The sequence below is a fragment of the Peromyscus californicus genome, unplaced genomic scaffold, assembly GCF_007827085.1.
Source record: "Peromyscus californicus insignis strain IS unplaced genomic scaffold, ASM782708v3 Scaffold_2__1_contigs__length_46816999, whole genome shotgun sequence".
In the NCBI taxonomy this organism is placed as follows: Eukaryota; Metazoa; Chordata; class Mammalia; order Rodentia; family Cricetidae; genus Peromyscus; species Peromyscus californicus.
Window position 1 is genome coordinate 37,263,523 of NW_026294540.1, and position 13,821 is coordinate 37,277,343.

The 13,821-nt window shown below is 44.7% G+C and overlaps 1 protein-coding gene across 2 annotated transcripts in view; it reads left to right on the forward strand.

Annotated features, from left to right (window-relative positions):
- Positions 1-13,821, forward strand: part of Lmtk2 (lemur tyrosine kinase 2) — a 95,966-nt gene that overhangs the window by 56,614 nt on the left and 25,531 nt on the right. For both annotated transcript variants that reach the window (XM_052754408.1, XM_052754409.1), the window contains exon 7: positions 7,307-7,440. In XM_052754408.1, coding sequence (XP_052610368.1) covers positions 7,307-7,440 — 134 coding nt within the window. The remainder of the gene's footprint in view (positions 1-7,306; positions 7,441-13,821) is intronic.

The window sequence follows — 13,821 nt, forward strand, 5'->3', positions numbered from 1 at the left end:
ACCTAGCTTAGAAAATAGCAGGGCACTGTCCTAAGCACATGGCTCTTCAGGAGAGCAGGTGATCTAGCTGGACAAAGTTCAGGGCACTGTCATTGCTCTTAGACCTGGAAGATGTGTATAGGAAGGGAGGGCCCCAGCCAGTGCCAGCCTCCTTTGGACATTGTTACTCATTTCATGTGATTTGACAGCCCACTGAACTGTCATTGTCTCTGAGGAAGGACACTGGAGCTGTGCCTTTCAAGAGCAAAGACCACTTTTAAGTGAGCTTTGCAATAACACAGATCCTCTGCTGGAAGTAAAATCAATAGCATTCCTTGTACAATGGTGGAACTTTCAGGTGGAAAAATCAGTTAGCTGTGATTGGGATCATCCAGGGTGGTATGCCAAAGTGGTGGTTTGAATGAGGTGTCTCCTGTCGTCTCGGGCATTTGAATGTTCCCCAGTTGGTGGTGCTGTGTGGAGAAGGTTGTGGCCTTATGGAGGAAGTGCGTCATTAGAGGTGGACTTAGAGAATGAGAAAGCCTGTGCCATTCCCATGTGCTCTCTCTGCTTGTGCTTTTGATTCAAGATGTGAGTCCTCTGCTTCTCTCAGCATCCAGTTCCTGCTGCTACTGGGTACAGTGGCTCAGTACTCTGATCTTAACACTCAGGAGGCTGAGCCAAGAGGCTGCCTGCCTCTCCACACAGGGACTTACAGGTCAGCTTTGTTACAGAGTGAGACCCTGTATGAAAAAGAAAAAGAAAGGAAAATAATTCCCATGGTAGCTATCTTTGGCTGTGTTTTATATACAAAGTAATGAGGCCGTAAAATAAATTTGTAAGCCCAATAAAAATCTGAAATTATAGATTTACTCCTAAGTTCATTATTATTAGACTGTTAATGAAATGCTAGCATAGCGTGCATGGGAATGTGGCTGGCCCAGCTTGAACTTGGGCACATCATTGGAGCTTCTCCAAAAGTTTTCTGCCTTCTCTTGCTTGGCAGACAGATCGGTTAGACATATCTGTGTCCAGTATTGTTGTGGGGTTTAGGGACACAGTAGGGAACAGGTGAAAAGCTAGCTGTGTTCACAACTTTCTTGTAGTGGAATAGACAAAGAAAATGGCTGGGCAGTGGTGGCGCACGCCTTTAATGCCAGCACTCGGGAGGCAGAGGCAGGTGGATCTCTGTGAGTTCGAGGCCAGCCTGGACTACCAAGTGAGTTCCAGGAAAGGCGCAAAGCTACACAGAGAAACCCTGTCTTGAAAAACAAAAAACAAAAACAAAACAAGACAAAGAAAATGATCATCTGCAAACAACAGTGTGTTGAGGGAGTGTGTTACAACATGGCTTGTGTTTTAAACGATGGACTTAAGTGGTTAGAACTGGGGGGTTGAGAGATGGCTAAGCAGGTAAGAACACTTGCTGCTTTTTCAGAGGACCTGGGTTTAATTCCCAGCATGCACATGGCTGCTTTCAGCCCTCTGTAACTCCATTTCCCTTTGCTGACTTCCACAAGCACTGCACACATTCAGTACACAGACATACATGAAGGCAAAGCATGCATACGAATAAAATAATAATAAAAATTTTAAAGGCTAGGACTTTGGATCAGCAATAGAGCACTTGTGATGGGCTGGGGATGATGTAACTCAGTGGTAGAGCACCTGCCTAGCGTGAACAAGGCCATAAAAACACAACAACAATATGGAGAGCTTTGGCTGCTCAGGCAGAGGTGGATGTGCCTCAGACATGATAGCATTGGCCTTCTGAAAACTGCAAAGATCTGGAGATAGATGGCTTAGAGATGGTAAACCTAAAGGTAGGGTTCACGAATGGCATCATTGATTTTTGTCTGATCTGCTGAAAAATGGAGATGCCATTTTCTGCATCAGAACAGATTGGCCTGTTTTGTTCTGGACGTGCATTAGGCTTGAGCTGCCTCTTAGACATCCAAGGGAAAAAGCACAAGATGTCAGAGGAGGGGCTGGCCAGCACAACACACATGGAGCATGGCTATGGAGTGGCTACAGAGCAGTGAGAGGAGGAAGAACCAGGCAAGGGCCATGGGAATTTTGTGAGCTAGGAAGGCACACAGGAGATTGTGGTGTCCGGAAGCCAGGTGGAGAAGGCTGAGGTAGTTACTTTGTTTAATAACTTCTTACATTTATTTATTTTGTAGGGCAGGGTTGGGGGAACACATGTGTGCCACGGGGGACTATCTTGGAGTGGGTTCTTAGTACCATGTGGGGTGTGGGGATGGATCTCAGGTTGCCAGGCATGCTGTTAAGCACCTTTATTTGGTGAGCCATCAGGCTGCCCATGGGAAGGCTGGGCTTGAAGGAAGAAGGAGACCCCTTGGGGTTTCTTGTTTGGTTGACTGGCTTTGTTTTTGCTAGCTTTTGGCAGAACTGCTGGCTGTGGAGAGGCGGGAATTCAGCAGCTGTAGCTGAACAGTGGGTGCAAGTGTGTTGGGGGCAGAGAGGCTCATGCAAGGAAGAAAGCCAGAGGATGCAGCCGGGCCAGACCAGGCATGTGAGGAGTCTATTCAGGAAGTCTGACAGAAACAGGACCGACCATAGCAAGAGCAGGCTAGGAGGAGGAGGAGCCAGAGGGGTTTGGGTGTTGCTTTTCTCTGAGAGCTGCTGGAGTAGCAGAGCTGCGAGAGAGCTGAGGAGATGGCTGAGGAGATGGCTGTGGCAGGCCACCAGGTGAATAATCCACAACAAAGAGGCAGGTGATACTAGGTCTGCATCCAGATGCAGGCCTCAGTGTGCTTCAGCTGGAACATACCCATTTCAGTAAGGGACATACTGGGGCGTACTTCAGTCATGAAGGTAAGAGAAATTCAGGGGTTCCCTACCTGAATTTGAGGTCAGCCTGGGCTACATGAGATCCTATCTCAAAACGAAACAAAGTTCTTTAGACATGTTAGACATACAAATGATGTGTGTGTCAGTTATAAGGCTATTCACTGTTTCCATAACATTAAGTGTTAATATTAAATTAAATTAAAATGTATTAAAAATTAATTCATTGTGCTCAGTGATCTGCCAAAAGCATGCGTAAAGCACTACTGCCTTTTGTGTTGGAATTTAGAAGGGCCTTTGAGTGGCCTGTGTGCTGTGTCCTTGCAAGGTACTTCTCTCCCTGGTGCTGGGTGCAGCTCTCTGTCTCCATCTAGTGTCACCTAATTGTCTTTCTTGAGTTTTCTGAAATATTAAAACCTGGACAAAGGGTGTTTAATTTTAATTTAAAACACATTGAGGTTCTTGATGATTTCTTGTTTTTTATTTAAATAATAGGTAGTATTTTTCTGGGTCTATTCACTAGGCACCATTAAAATAAAAATAAGACAAGCTGGACCCTATGGATATAGGCCTGTACTTTCAGCTACTTAGGAGACAGAATCAAGAGGATCACAAATTCAGGTCCAGCCTGGGCAACACAATGAGACATTGCCTCATAATAAAAAGCCAAAAAAGGACTGGGAATGGAGTGCCCTAGGTTCAATTCCCAGTATATGTGTCTCTGTCACATTCTCTGTCTGTCTCTGTATACAACCCCTCAAATATCTAAATATTGGTTTGTCTGTTTTAGATAGAATGAATCTTTTTAGAACTTTTCTTGAGGTAAAATTCCTTTACTGTAATTGAAAGAAAGCTGTTCTTGATTGATTGATTGATTGATTGATTTTGAGATAGGGTCTCTATGTAGTTCTGGTTATTCTGGGACTTGTTATGTAGACCAGGCCTGTTGAGCTCACAGAGATCCTACCTTTGCCTCCCAAGTGCTGGGACTGAAAAGGTGTCCACCATGTGCCGCCAGTTGTTTGTTGTTTAAACTGTGGTCTCAGGAGAGTTCCAGAGTACTTCTGGACCATAGACCTAACCCTGAGTCCTGCACACCCAGCACAAGTCTTCCTCCAGGAGGGCCGTGGCTGGCCCCTGGAGAGCTGGAGAGGCACTCAGGGATGTCACTGGGAGAAGGCAGTTTAAGAACAGGAGGGGCAGTGAACACACTTCAGTTGATCTTGGAAAAACAACTCCATTTCTTAGCCACAGTCAGTTGTAAACTGTTGACCAAGAGCTGATGTTTGTTTTACAAGTTAACAAGAGGCAGCATGATTATGTGAAAGTCGGTTTCTCTCTCTCTCTCTCTCTCTCTCTCTCTCTCTCTCTCTCTCTCTCTCTCTCTTCCTTCCTTCCTTCCTTTCTCTCTCTTTCTTTCTCTCTGTTTCCCTCCCTCTCCCTTTCTCTGTCCATCCATCCATCCCTCCCTCCTTCCTTCCTTTTTTTCTTTCTCCCTGCTGTCCCAAACAGAGTTTCTCTGTGTAACTCTGACTGTCCTGGGAATCAATCTGTAGACCAGGCTGATCTTGAACTCACAGAGATCCACCTGCCTCTGCCACCTAAGTGCCAGGATTAAAGGTGTGCACCACCACTGCCTGGCCAGTAGGTTTTTCTTTATTGGGTATTGCTGCAGCAATGAGGCTAAACAAAAAAATAAAAAATAAATTTAAAAAATTGCCATTTTGATTGGCAGTGTCAGTGGATTTAAATGCTGTTTCTGTGCTTTATTTCTTAGGGGCTGTCTTAGGGACAGCCCATTTGCCTGTAGTCCCGGAGTTTCCTGCTGGAACTTCTCTGAGTTAATTTGTTATTCAAATCTTTCATCATTCCCCCAATTTGCACAGCTGGAAAGAGCCTAGCCTTTATGAAGAGCTGTTTGTGTTGGGGTGATGAATTCTAGCAGGAACAAAGTTTATATTGGAAAGTTTTCCATGTTTGGAAAGAAACCCAAAGGCTCTAATGCAATGGCTGGGTATGAGTGTGTATGGCTGGGTATGAGTGTGCATGGCAATGCTGATGGTGATCAGTGGTGCTGGCTGTACATGATACTAGTGATCCTGTTGAGAGCTTGAGTGTGCATGATGGTGCTAGGTGGCCGGGTGTGAATGGTGGTTCAGGGTGCTTGGGTGTGCATGTTTACATTGAATGGTTGGAAGTGCATGGTGGTGCTGCGTGGCTGGGCATGCACAGTGGTGCTAGGTGACTGGAGAAGGATGCTGTTTCCTTGTAAAGCTGTCATGGCCTATTGGAAGAATGCCACAGGTGTGTGTGTGTGTGTGTGTGTGTGTGTGTGTGTGTGTGTGTGTGTGATGGACCTTAAGTCATCTCACATTTATTCTTGTAGAATAAGTTGATTTCATCTGCATATTAATTTAATTCACTTGCTTGCTGACTAGAATTTTCTTGACTAGATAGTAAACTAAAAAATGTTAGCAGTTTATTAGAACAAATTTCTTTTCCTCTCCCCCATCTCTCTCTCTCTCTCTCTCTCTCTCTCTCTCTCTCTCTCTCTCTCTCTCTCTCTCTTCCTTCCTTTCTTTCTTTTTTTTTCTTCTTCAGGGTTTCATGACTTCAAAGTCATTTTATAGCCAGGGATGACCTTGAATTCCTCATCCTCTTGCCTCCACCTTTCAAGTATCAGAGACAGGCATTGTCTTGAGCTCTTGAGCAAATTTCTTACCTCTCCTAAGCCACAGTTCTGTATCTGAAGAATGCCTGAAGTTATAAGAAGTATGTGCCATGGGTAACAGTTATAAAGCCTCCTGTATATTTTACACAGTCCTCAAAAGCACAAATGGTAATCCCAGCACTTGCCAGGATGAGATGAGGAGGATTTTTGACTAGCCTGGACTACATAGCCAAAGTCTGTCTCAAAACTACAAAATAAGATTAATCCAAAGTTAATTCAAAACAGTCACGGTTATCAATGTAAACATTTGTGTGTGTGTGTGTGTGTGTGTGTGTGTGTGTGTGTGTGTGTGTGTGTATGTGTGTGTAAGGATCATTAAAGCTAGGAATAGAAACAAATGCAGGTCCTGGGTGGACCTAGATGCTGCATTATCATGTACCAAGAATTAAACATGGACAGCTGTCTGTGGAGGACTATTATGTTTGAAAATTTCATCCTGGGAGGAGTCTGACAAACTCACTGTCTTCAGTACATTACAAGAAAGTTGGCCAAGGAGAACATCCATCTTCTGAGTCTTTTCTTGAGTTGGATTTAGTCTTCAGTTTGGGGGCTGGGGAGATGGCTCAGTTGGTGAAATACTTACTATATAAATATTAATACCTGAGTTCAGTCACCAAAACTGGTGTGTATTTGTAGTCTCAGCCCTGGAAGGAAAGACAGAAGGACCTTTGGAACGAGCCAGCCAGCCAGTCAGGCCTAGTAAGCAAGCTCCAGACCAATAGGAGAGAGACACTGTCTCAAAAACTAAGTTAGGGGGTGATTGAGGAACATGCCAGGATTGACCACTGGCCTCCAAATACATACACACTCTTAAACATGTGTGTACATATTCCTCTCCCCAGAAAGCTTTCATTTGGATTAGGTCACTGTCTGTTCTTTTGTAAGGAGACTATAACGTGTTATTTCCTCGAGTGTACTCCTCCAGGCAGATTTGATGTCTATGCGTCCTCTTAGGTGCCCAGAGCACTAATGGGAGTAACTGGGGAGCTGAATGCGTGTGTATCTGACTGGGTTTGTTCCTGCCCAGGCTGCCATCCTCTGCCTAGGCTTATTGACTTGAGTTGATGTTGTTTGCAAGTGACTGGAATGTTCTTTCCTGTGTTGGTCTCTGGGGAAGGAAGTTGGGTGAGACCTGAGCCTTGTCACTAGCATTCAGTGGCTTTCCTCACCTCTTCCATGTCTTTTTCTTTTTTCAGTCTCTACTTCATGGCTCATCCATGCATTAATGGTGTCCATGGAATCTTGTGAAAAGCACTCACTGACTATGTGTGTCCTGGAGATGGAAGTTAGGTGGTGTGAATGGCACTGTTTCTTTTTCTTTCTTTTTTTTTTTTTAAGATTTATTTATTTGTTATGTATATAGAAGAGGGAGCCAGATCTCATTACAAATGGTTGTGAGCCACCATGTGGTTGCTGGGAATTGAACTCAGGACCTTTGGAAAAGCAGTCAGTGCTCTTAACCTCTGAGCCATCTCTCCAGCCCGGCACTGTTTCTTTTAACTTTCCACATCACCTTGGAGTTTTCTAGCCATCTTCACAGCACTTAATTTAATTGTGCATCATTGTAAAATTATATTTCATGTACTGTTTTGTTCTGTATGTGTTTGTATGATAACTAGCAAGAATTATTCTTAAAGCAAAATCACATAAACTTTGGGTTGGTTGGAATTACCTTTAAGTCTTTCAGTAAGTCATCCTGATAGTTCAGATCAACTGTAGAGCTTGTCTAGGAGCTTGGTTTCTTCTGGTGCTGCACTTGTCACTCATGTGGGCTGGTTTTCACAGGGCGACCTGAAGGCTTACCTGCGCAATGAGCAAGAGCATGTGCGGGGCGATTCACAGACCATGCTGCTGCAGAGGATGGCGTGTGAGATTGCTGCAGGGTTGGCAGCCATGCACAAGCTGCACTTCCTGCACAGGTAGGTCTGGGTGGGCACAGGCACACCCTTCATATTGCTGCTGCTGCAGCTGTCTGAAGAGGTTGTGAGGTTTGGGAAGAGGGGCTGGAATGGGATGCAGCTCAGTTGGTAGACTGCTAACATGCCTGAAATTCTAGGCTTGGTACACATATATAATCCCAACACTCAGGAAGCAGGAGAATAAGAAAGAGAAGTTCAGGGACATCCTCAACTACATAGTGAGTTTGAGGCCAGCCTGGGATACATGAGACCCTATCTCAAAAGCACCAAAACAAAAAACAAAGGCGAGAATGGAAGAAGGAAGGAAGGAAGGAAGGAAGGAAGGAAGGAAGGAAGGAAGGAAGGAAGGAAGAAACCAAAGAGATCAGGTTGTAGCATGAGCTCTCTGCTTAAAGAAGTATTGGTAAATAAAGGCAGAGTTGGGCTTCAATTAAACCAACACCAAGGAGTAGCATGAACATAGTCTGAGTCTAGGAAATGCTTGAGGAATTTGAGGCAGTGTAAGAAGTCTGCAAGCCTCAGAGTAGGGAGTGAATGTACCCGGTTCCCTCCTGACCTCTGGCTTGTTGCATCTGATCAGTCAGCGTAGGCTTCTGATTATACCCACGGGACCTCCTTACGTGTCTGTCACAGTCCTGAGAAAGCTATAGGCCAGCAGCACCTCGTTGCACTAAGTGATGGCTTTGGTTTCTGGCTGGTGAACAGGCTGGCTTAAGAGTGTTAGGATTAAGTCTGAAGAGACCTCTTCCTATTTGTGCACCATCGGCTTCCTTCTGTCCTAGCACAGGTCTGCTCCACGAATTGGAAAGCAGAGTCCTGCTTATTCTCCTTTAGACTTTAGGCTTTTGAGTGCCAACTCTTTAAAATAGATTTATTTCTTTGTGTGTATGTAGAGTTATGAACCCGGCCAGAAGAGGGGGTCAGATGCCTTCTGGATCACTCTCCATCTTTGAGTGAGAATACCTTTGAGGCAGGAGCTCTTCCTAGCTGGCATATTCTCAACTAGGCTGGAAGCCCACAATCCCCAGTGATCCTCCTGTTTCTGCCTCACTTCAAAGGTGTGAGTGGGGCTTGAGATCATTCTGTTCCTCGTGCTTGCATAGCAAGTGCTCTTAACTACTGGCCATCTTCGCATCCAGGTGTTTGTTGATATGAAGTTACTTTCTAAGTCTCTAGGGAAATTTGGCAGTCTCTTCACTTGACTTTAAGTAACTCACGTGACTCTTTACCCAACTATCTGAAAAGGCATACCTGTGTAGAGATGTCTGTGAAGTTTTTGTTTGTTTGTTTGGATTTTTTGAGACAGGGATTTTCTTTCTCTTTGTAGCCCTGGCTGTCCTGGAACTCACTCTGTAGACCATACTGGCCTTGAACACAGAGATCCACCGGCTTCTGTCTCCTGAGTGCTGAAATTAAAGGTATGCGCCACCACTGCCCGGCAAAGTATTTTTAAAATAACTCTTGGGCAGCCAGGTGGTGGTGGTACACACCTTTAATCCCAGCACTCCCAACACTTGGGAGGCGGGTCTCTGAGTTTGAGGCCAGCCTGGTCTACAGAGTGAGGACAGCTGAGGCTATACAAAGAGACCCTTTATTGAAAAACAACAACAAAAATGTCTTGGGCTAGAGAGATGGCTCAGAGATTAAGACTGCTCTTTCAGAGGACCCAAGTTCAGTTCCCAGCACCCACATCAGGCGCTCACAACTGTGTGTAACTTTAGCATCAGGGGATCTGACTTCCTCTTCTGTCCCCAGCAGGCACTCCCACACACATAGGATCCACACACATATACACAGTTTAAAAAATAATAAATCTTTTTTAAAAATTTAAATAAAAAGCAAGTCTGAGAATAATTTATTTTTAGTATGAGTCATCTATTTATTTATTTGTTTGTTTATTTGAGAGCACCTGGTTTTATCTGGGGATATGGTGAGCAGTTATAGGACTGTTCCTTTCAGATGCTCATCACTTCAGGATTGGAAAAATAAAGGAAAGTAGTTATCTTTTTCTTCCACATCTGTTTCTTGATTGACCTGCAGTAGTAAACACATTATTTTGATAAAGTTTTTTTTTTTTTTTTTTTTTTTTTGGTTTTTCGAGACAGGGTTTCTCTGTGTAGCTTTGCGCCTTTCCTGGGACTCACTTGGTAGCCCAGGCTGGCCTCGAACTCACAGAGATCCGCCTGGCTCTGCCTCCCGAGTGCTGGGATTAAAGGCGTGCGCCACCACCGCCCGGCTGATAAAGTATTTTTAAATTGTGAAAGGTGGGACTGGACTGGAGAGAGGGCACGTTGGCAAACAGTGCAGAGCACCAGTTCAGTTCCCGGCACCCGTGTCAGGCAGCAGCTCATCAGCACCTTTAACGTCACCTCCAGAGAATCCAGGACCCTCTTCTGGCCTCCATGGCAACTTCACACACATAGTAGATACACACACAAACATAATTAGAACATGAAGTTTAAAGTATCCCATCAAAGTCAGCAGCCTGAGGTTCCCAGAGATGGCTAGAAAGTGCTTTAAGTCCTCTTCACCACCGTGTTCTTAAAGATGACAAAGCTGTCATAGCCAGTAGTGTTTTCCCATGCTTCCTCAAGGAAAAGTCTTAAGAGACTTGAAAACAAAGATAAATCATATGATTTGGACGATATTCAAGAACAAAGGCTCAAGGTACAGAAGAATCTTGGAACCATCGACAGCTGTTACATTCTGCTTTTTAAAGTAACTGCTTTAGGCTGAGTAGGCAATAGCTTGATTGGTAAAGAGCTTACAGGACCAAGTTTGACCCCGTATTTTTTATTTATTTAAAGTTATTATTCAAAAGATGTATCTGTCTTTTTTTTAACACACATTTTGATTTGATTTGATTTGATTTTTGGTTTTTTGAGACAAGGTTTCTCAGTATAGTTTTGGTGCCTGTCCTGGATCTTGCTCTGTAGACCAGGCTGGCCTCGAACTCACAGAGATCCATCCACCTGGCTCTACCTCCCTAGTGCTGGGATTAAAGGCGCGCGCCGCCGCCACCCGACGATTTATCTCTTGTTTTGTTTTTTTTTAATGTGTATGAGTGTTTGTCTGTGTGTATGTAAGTGTACCACGCCCATGCATTGGCCTCAGAGTTCAGAGAGGGCATTGGGTTCCTGGAACTAGAGTTATAGACAGGTGTGAGCCACCATATGGATGTTGGCAAGAAACCCAGGTCCTCTGCAACAGCAGCAAGTACTTTTTAACCACTGAGCCATCTTTCCTGTCCCAATCCGTGTTTTTATTTATTTATTTATTTATTTATTTATTTATTTATTTATTTATTTATTTATTTTTATAAAAGCCAGTGTGGTGTTGCAAGCTTGTAATCCTAGTGCTGGGTTACAGATAGGAGTGGGGGAGTAGTATTGTAAGACAGTGTCTGAGGAGCAGCACCTGAAGTTATCCTCTGGCTTCTACGCATACACGTGCACGCATAACTGCACACTCAGATGCCCAGATACACACCACACACATGCACACTCACACACACACACACACACAGGCTGTTTGATATAAAGTCTCCTATGGGGCAAACTTCTGTTCTTTATAAATTCTTCTTGTGTGGGTAGCCTTCCATATGGCGTTATTTTAAAATTGAGATTTAGAATATTGGTTGACTCAGAGGACTTGGTTGAAATAGACCAGTCCACCTGTCTAACCCAAAGTTGTCTTTTTGTTGGAAACTGATCTAGTAAATCACCCTAGTTAAAATCTGTCTTTACATAATGTTTACAGAGAACCTTATCTCAGGGTCTCAGGCTGCCTACGTTTCAGAGGTGGCATTCCTGAAGGCCGTGTGAACAACACATGCTGCTGTTACCTTTCCACAGGTGACCTAGAACCTAGGATCCCCTACCCTCCCCACTCTCAAGGTCTCCTGAGCAGCAGGGTATTATCAGGTCACTTTGGTGGGTAGTGTATGTGCTCATGCTGGCTAAGTAGCTAACTTGTTAGCCAATAGGAGCACCTACCGGGGAGATGATAGCATACTAGGGAGCCTTTTATTGATTGGCCTGGTTTTGTTGTTGTTGTTGTTGTTTTGTTTTTTGTTTTTTTCTTCCTTCCCTCCCTTTTTTTTAAGATAAGGTCTCATTGTGTAGTCCTGGGTGACCTGGAACTCAGAGATCATCGGCCTCTGCCTCATGAGCTGATTAAAGGTATATACCACCACACCAACTAAAAAGATTCTTTAAAAGAAAAAAAATATTGTACCAATGGTCAGTAGGCCAAGATAAGAGAATGACAAGTTCAAGGCTAGCCTGGGCAATATAACGAGACCCTGCCTCAAACAGAAAAACAAAATGCGTATCCTAGTATTACTTGAAAGGGTGGCAAATGGGAGAGAGACAGACATTCACAGGAGCTAGTGTAGGCTCCGACGGTGCTGTTGAATGTTACAGTAATGGCTAAGGGTTTATAGGAGGGGTGTCTGTACTGGGATATCTTAAGTATGAAGGTGCAATTTAGTAGTCATAACAGTTTATGCTCTTCTTTGTGTATTTGTTTTGGTGTGCATACTGTGTAGAAAGACTGTACCTACCAGTTGTTATTCTATACTATCTGGAAGGGTAGAGGGAAAGGAGGAAGACTTTAAAAAACAACAACAACAAAAAACCTTTGTACTTCAGGAGGCACAGAAGGAGCCCAACACCCTTACTGCCCCAGTTAATGTGATATCTGTGTATAGCTCAGTTGGTAGAACACTGGCCTGGTATCCTCCAGTCCCTGGATTTATCCCAAGTCCTAAGTAAACCAGGTATGGATATGCATACTTGGGATTCTGAGATTTGGGAGGTGGCGGCAGATAAGACCAGAAGTTCAAGGTTTTCCTTAGCTACATAAGAGTTTGAGGCCATTCTAGGCCACATGAGACTCAGTAGTAAATCAAGGGACACACCATCTACTGGTATGCCTCTGTCTTACAAGTGAACAGCCCTCTGTAGAAAATCATTTGTGGTAGATAAAGCACCAAATACTGCGTCTTTCTAGGCTGGTCCAGGGTAGGCCCCCTGAGAAAATTAGCATTCCAGGTGAAAGGTGAAAGGTGCTAGCTCCCTTCTTAACTAGCACTTGGGCCACTGATTACAAATGTGCTCACAGAAAATACACCAGCTTTCTTTGATCCTGATCCAGCGTGGCTTCTAGTCTAGACCTGGCTCTGGGAAGGTTGTCTCATGGTAGTTGTCCTGGTGACACTGTGTTTTGGCAAAGCTGTCTGGTTATGGTGCAGGTCCAGGGTACAGGAACCTGAGGGGATAGGCCAGAAACCTCAGGGTCCCTCTTAGAAGGGGAGTCTCAGCTCACATCCCAGGGAGGCTCATTAGACATGCACTGGCTCTGAGGATATGCCCATTCTCAACCCAGGTCTGCTGCCTGCTGTGTTTTGTTTAGAGGTAGGGAAGTGGGGCCCCCAAGTGATTCTAGGATGCACTTGGTGGAGGGAACCATCAAGGCCTTGCCCTAGAGATAGTTCCTTGAAAACTAGATTGGCCTTGGTTTTAAATAACATTTTTGGTTTTGTTGATATTTGGCTCATTTTGTGTTTTGTCGGTGCTGAGGATGGAATTCAGTGTCTCATGTATACCATTGAGCTGTATCTCCAGCCCCTCACTGATGGGTTCTAGGTATAGACTTCATAACTGAGCCCTGCTCCCAACCTAACCTTGGTGTTAGACGTTGTCATAGCATCCTTCTTTCCCTGTGTGTTCAGGGTCAGCCTCCATTCTTGGGGTCCACTAGGAAGTTTTATTCCCTGGGCTTAGATTCTGAGCTGGGGCCATGTAGTATGGCCCCTAGAGTGGTACTTACCTCTGCTGTCATATTCCTCCAGGGTCAGTAGCCTGGACAAGTTAGTGTGCAGTAGCCAGAAACTGCTTATTTGAGTATTTCATCTTGTTTTGCAGTAATGTACAATGGAAGACTAAGCTAGAGCCAGTAGAGACCCATAGAGGCCTGGCTGTCCAGCTCAGACTTGATGCTGGAGAAGCCCAAGGAAAGAAAAAGCCCCCCAGGAGTCCTTATCCCATCCCATCACCAGTCCAGAAAGTCCAGCCAGCAGTTGCAGACAGCCTGTAGGCACTGTCCTCTATGTCTAGTCAGAATTTCACAGTGGAAGAACTTTGCATTCCCAGAGCCCAACGGGTGGCTGGTATGCAGTAGGTACTCAGTAATGTGGCATTGCTAGCCAGCAAGGATAGACCTAATAAGCAGGAAAAAGGCCATCAATGCTTTAGGAAGGCTTGTGTACCCCTCATCCCCCAGATTTCTGGATATAATGCTGGCACATCTGAGTTCTGCAGCGTGATGAACATGGTCCTTCAGAGCCTCGGTGTTTGTGGCGGCTGCAGGCAGACAGTG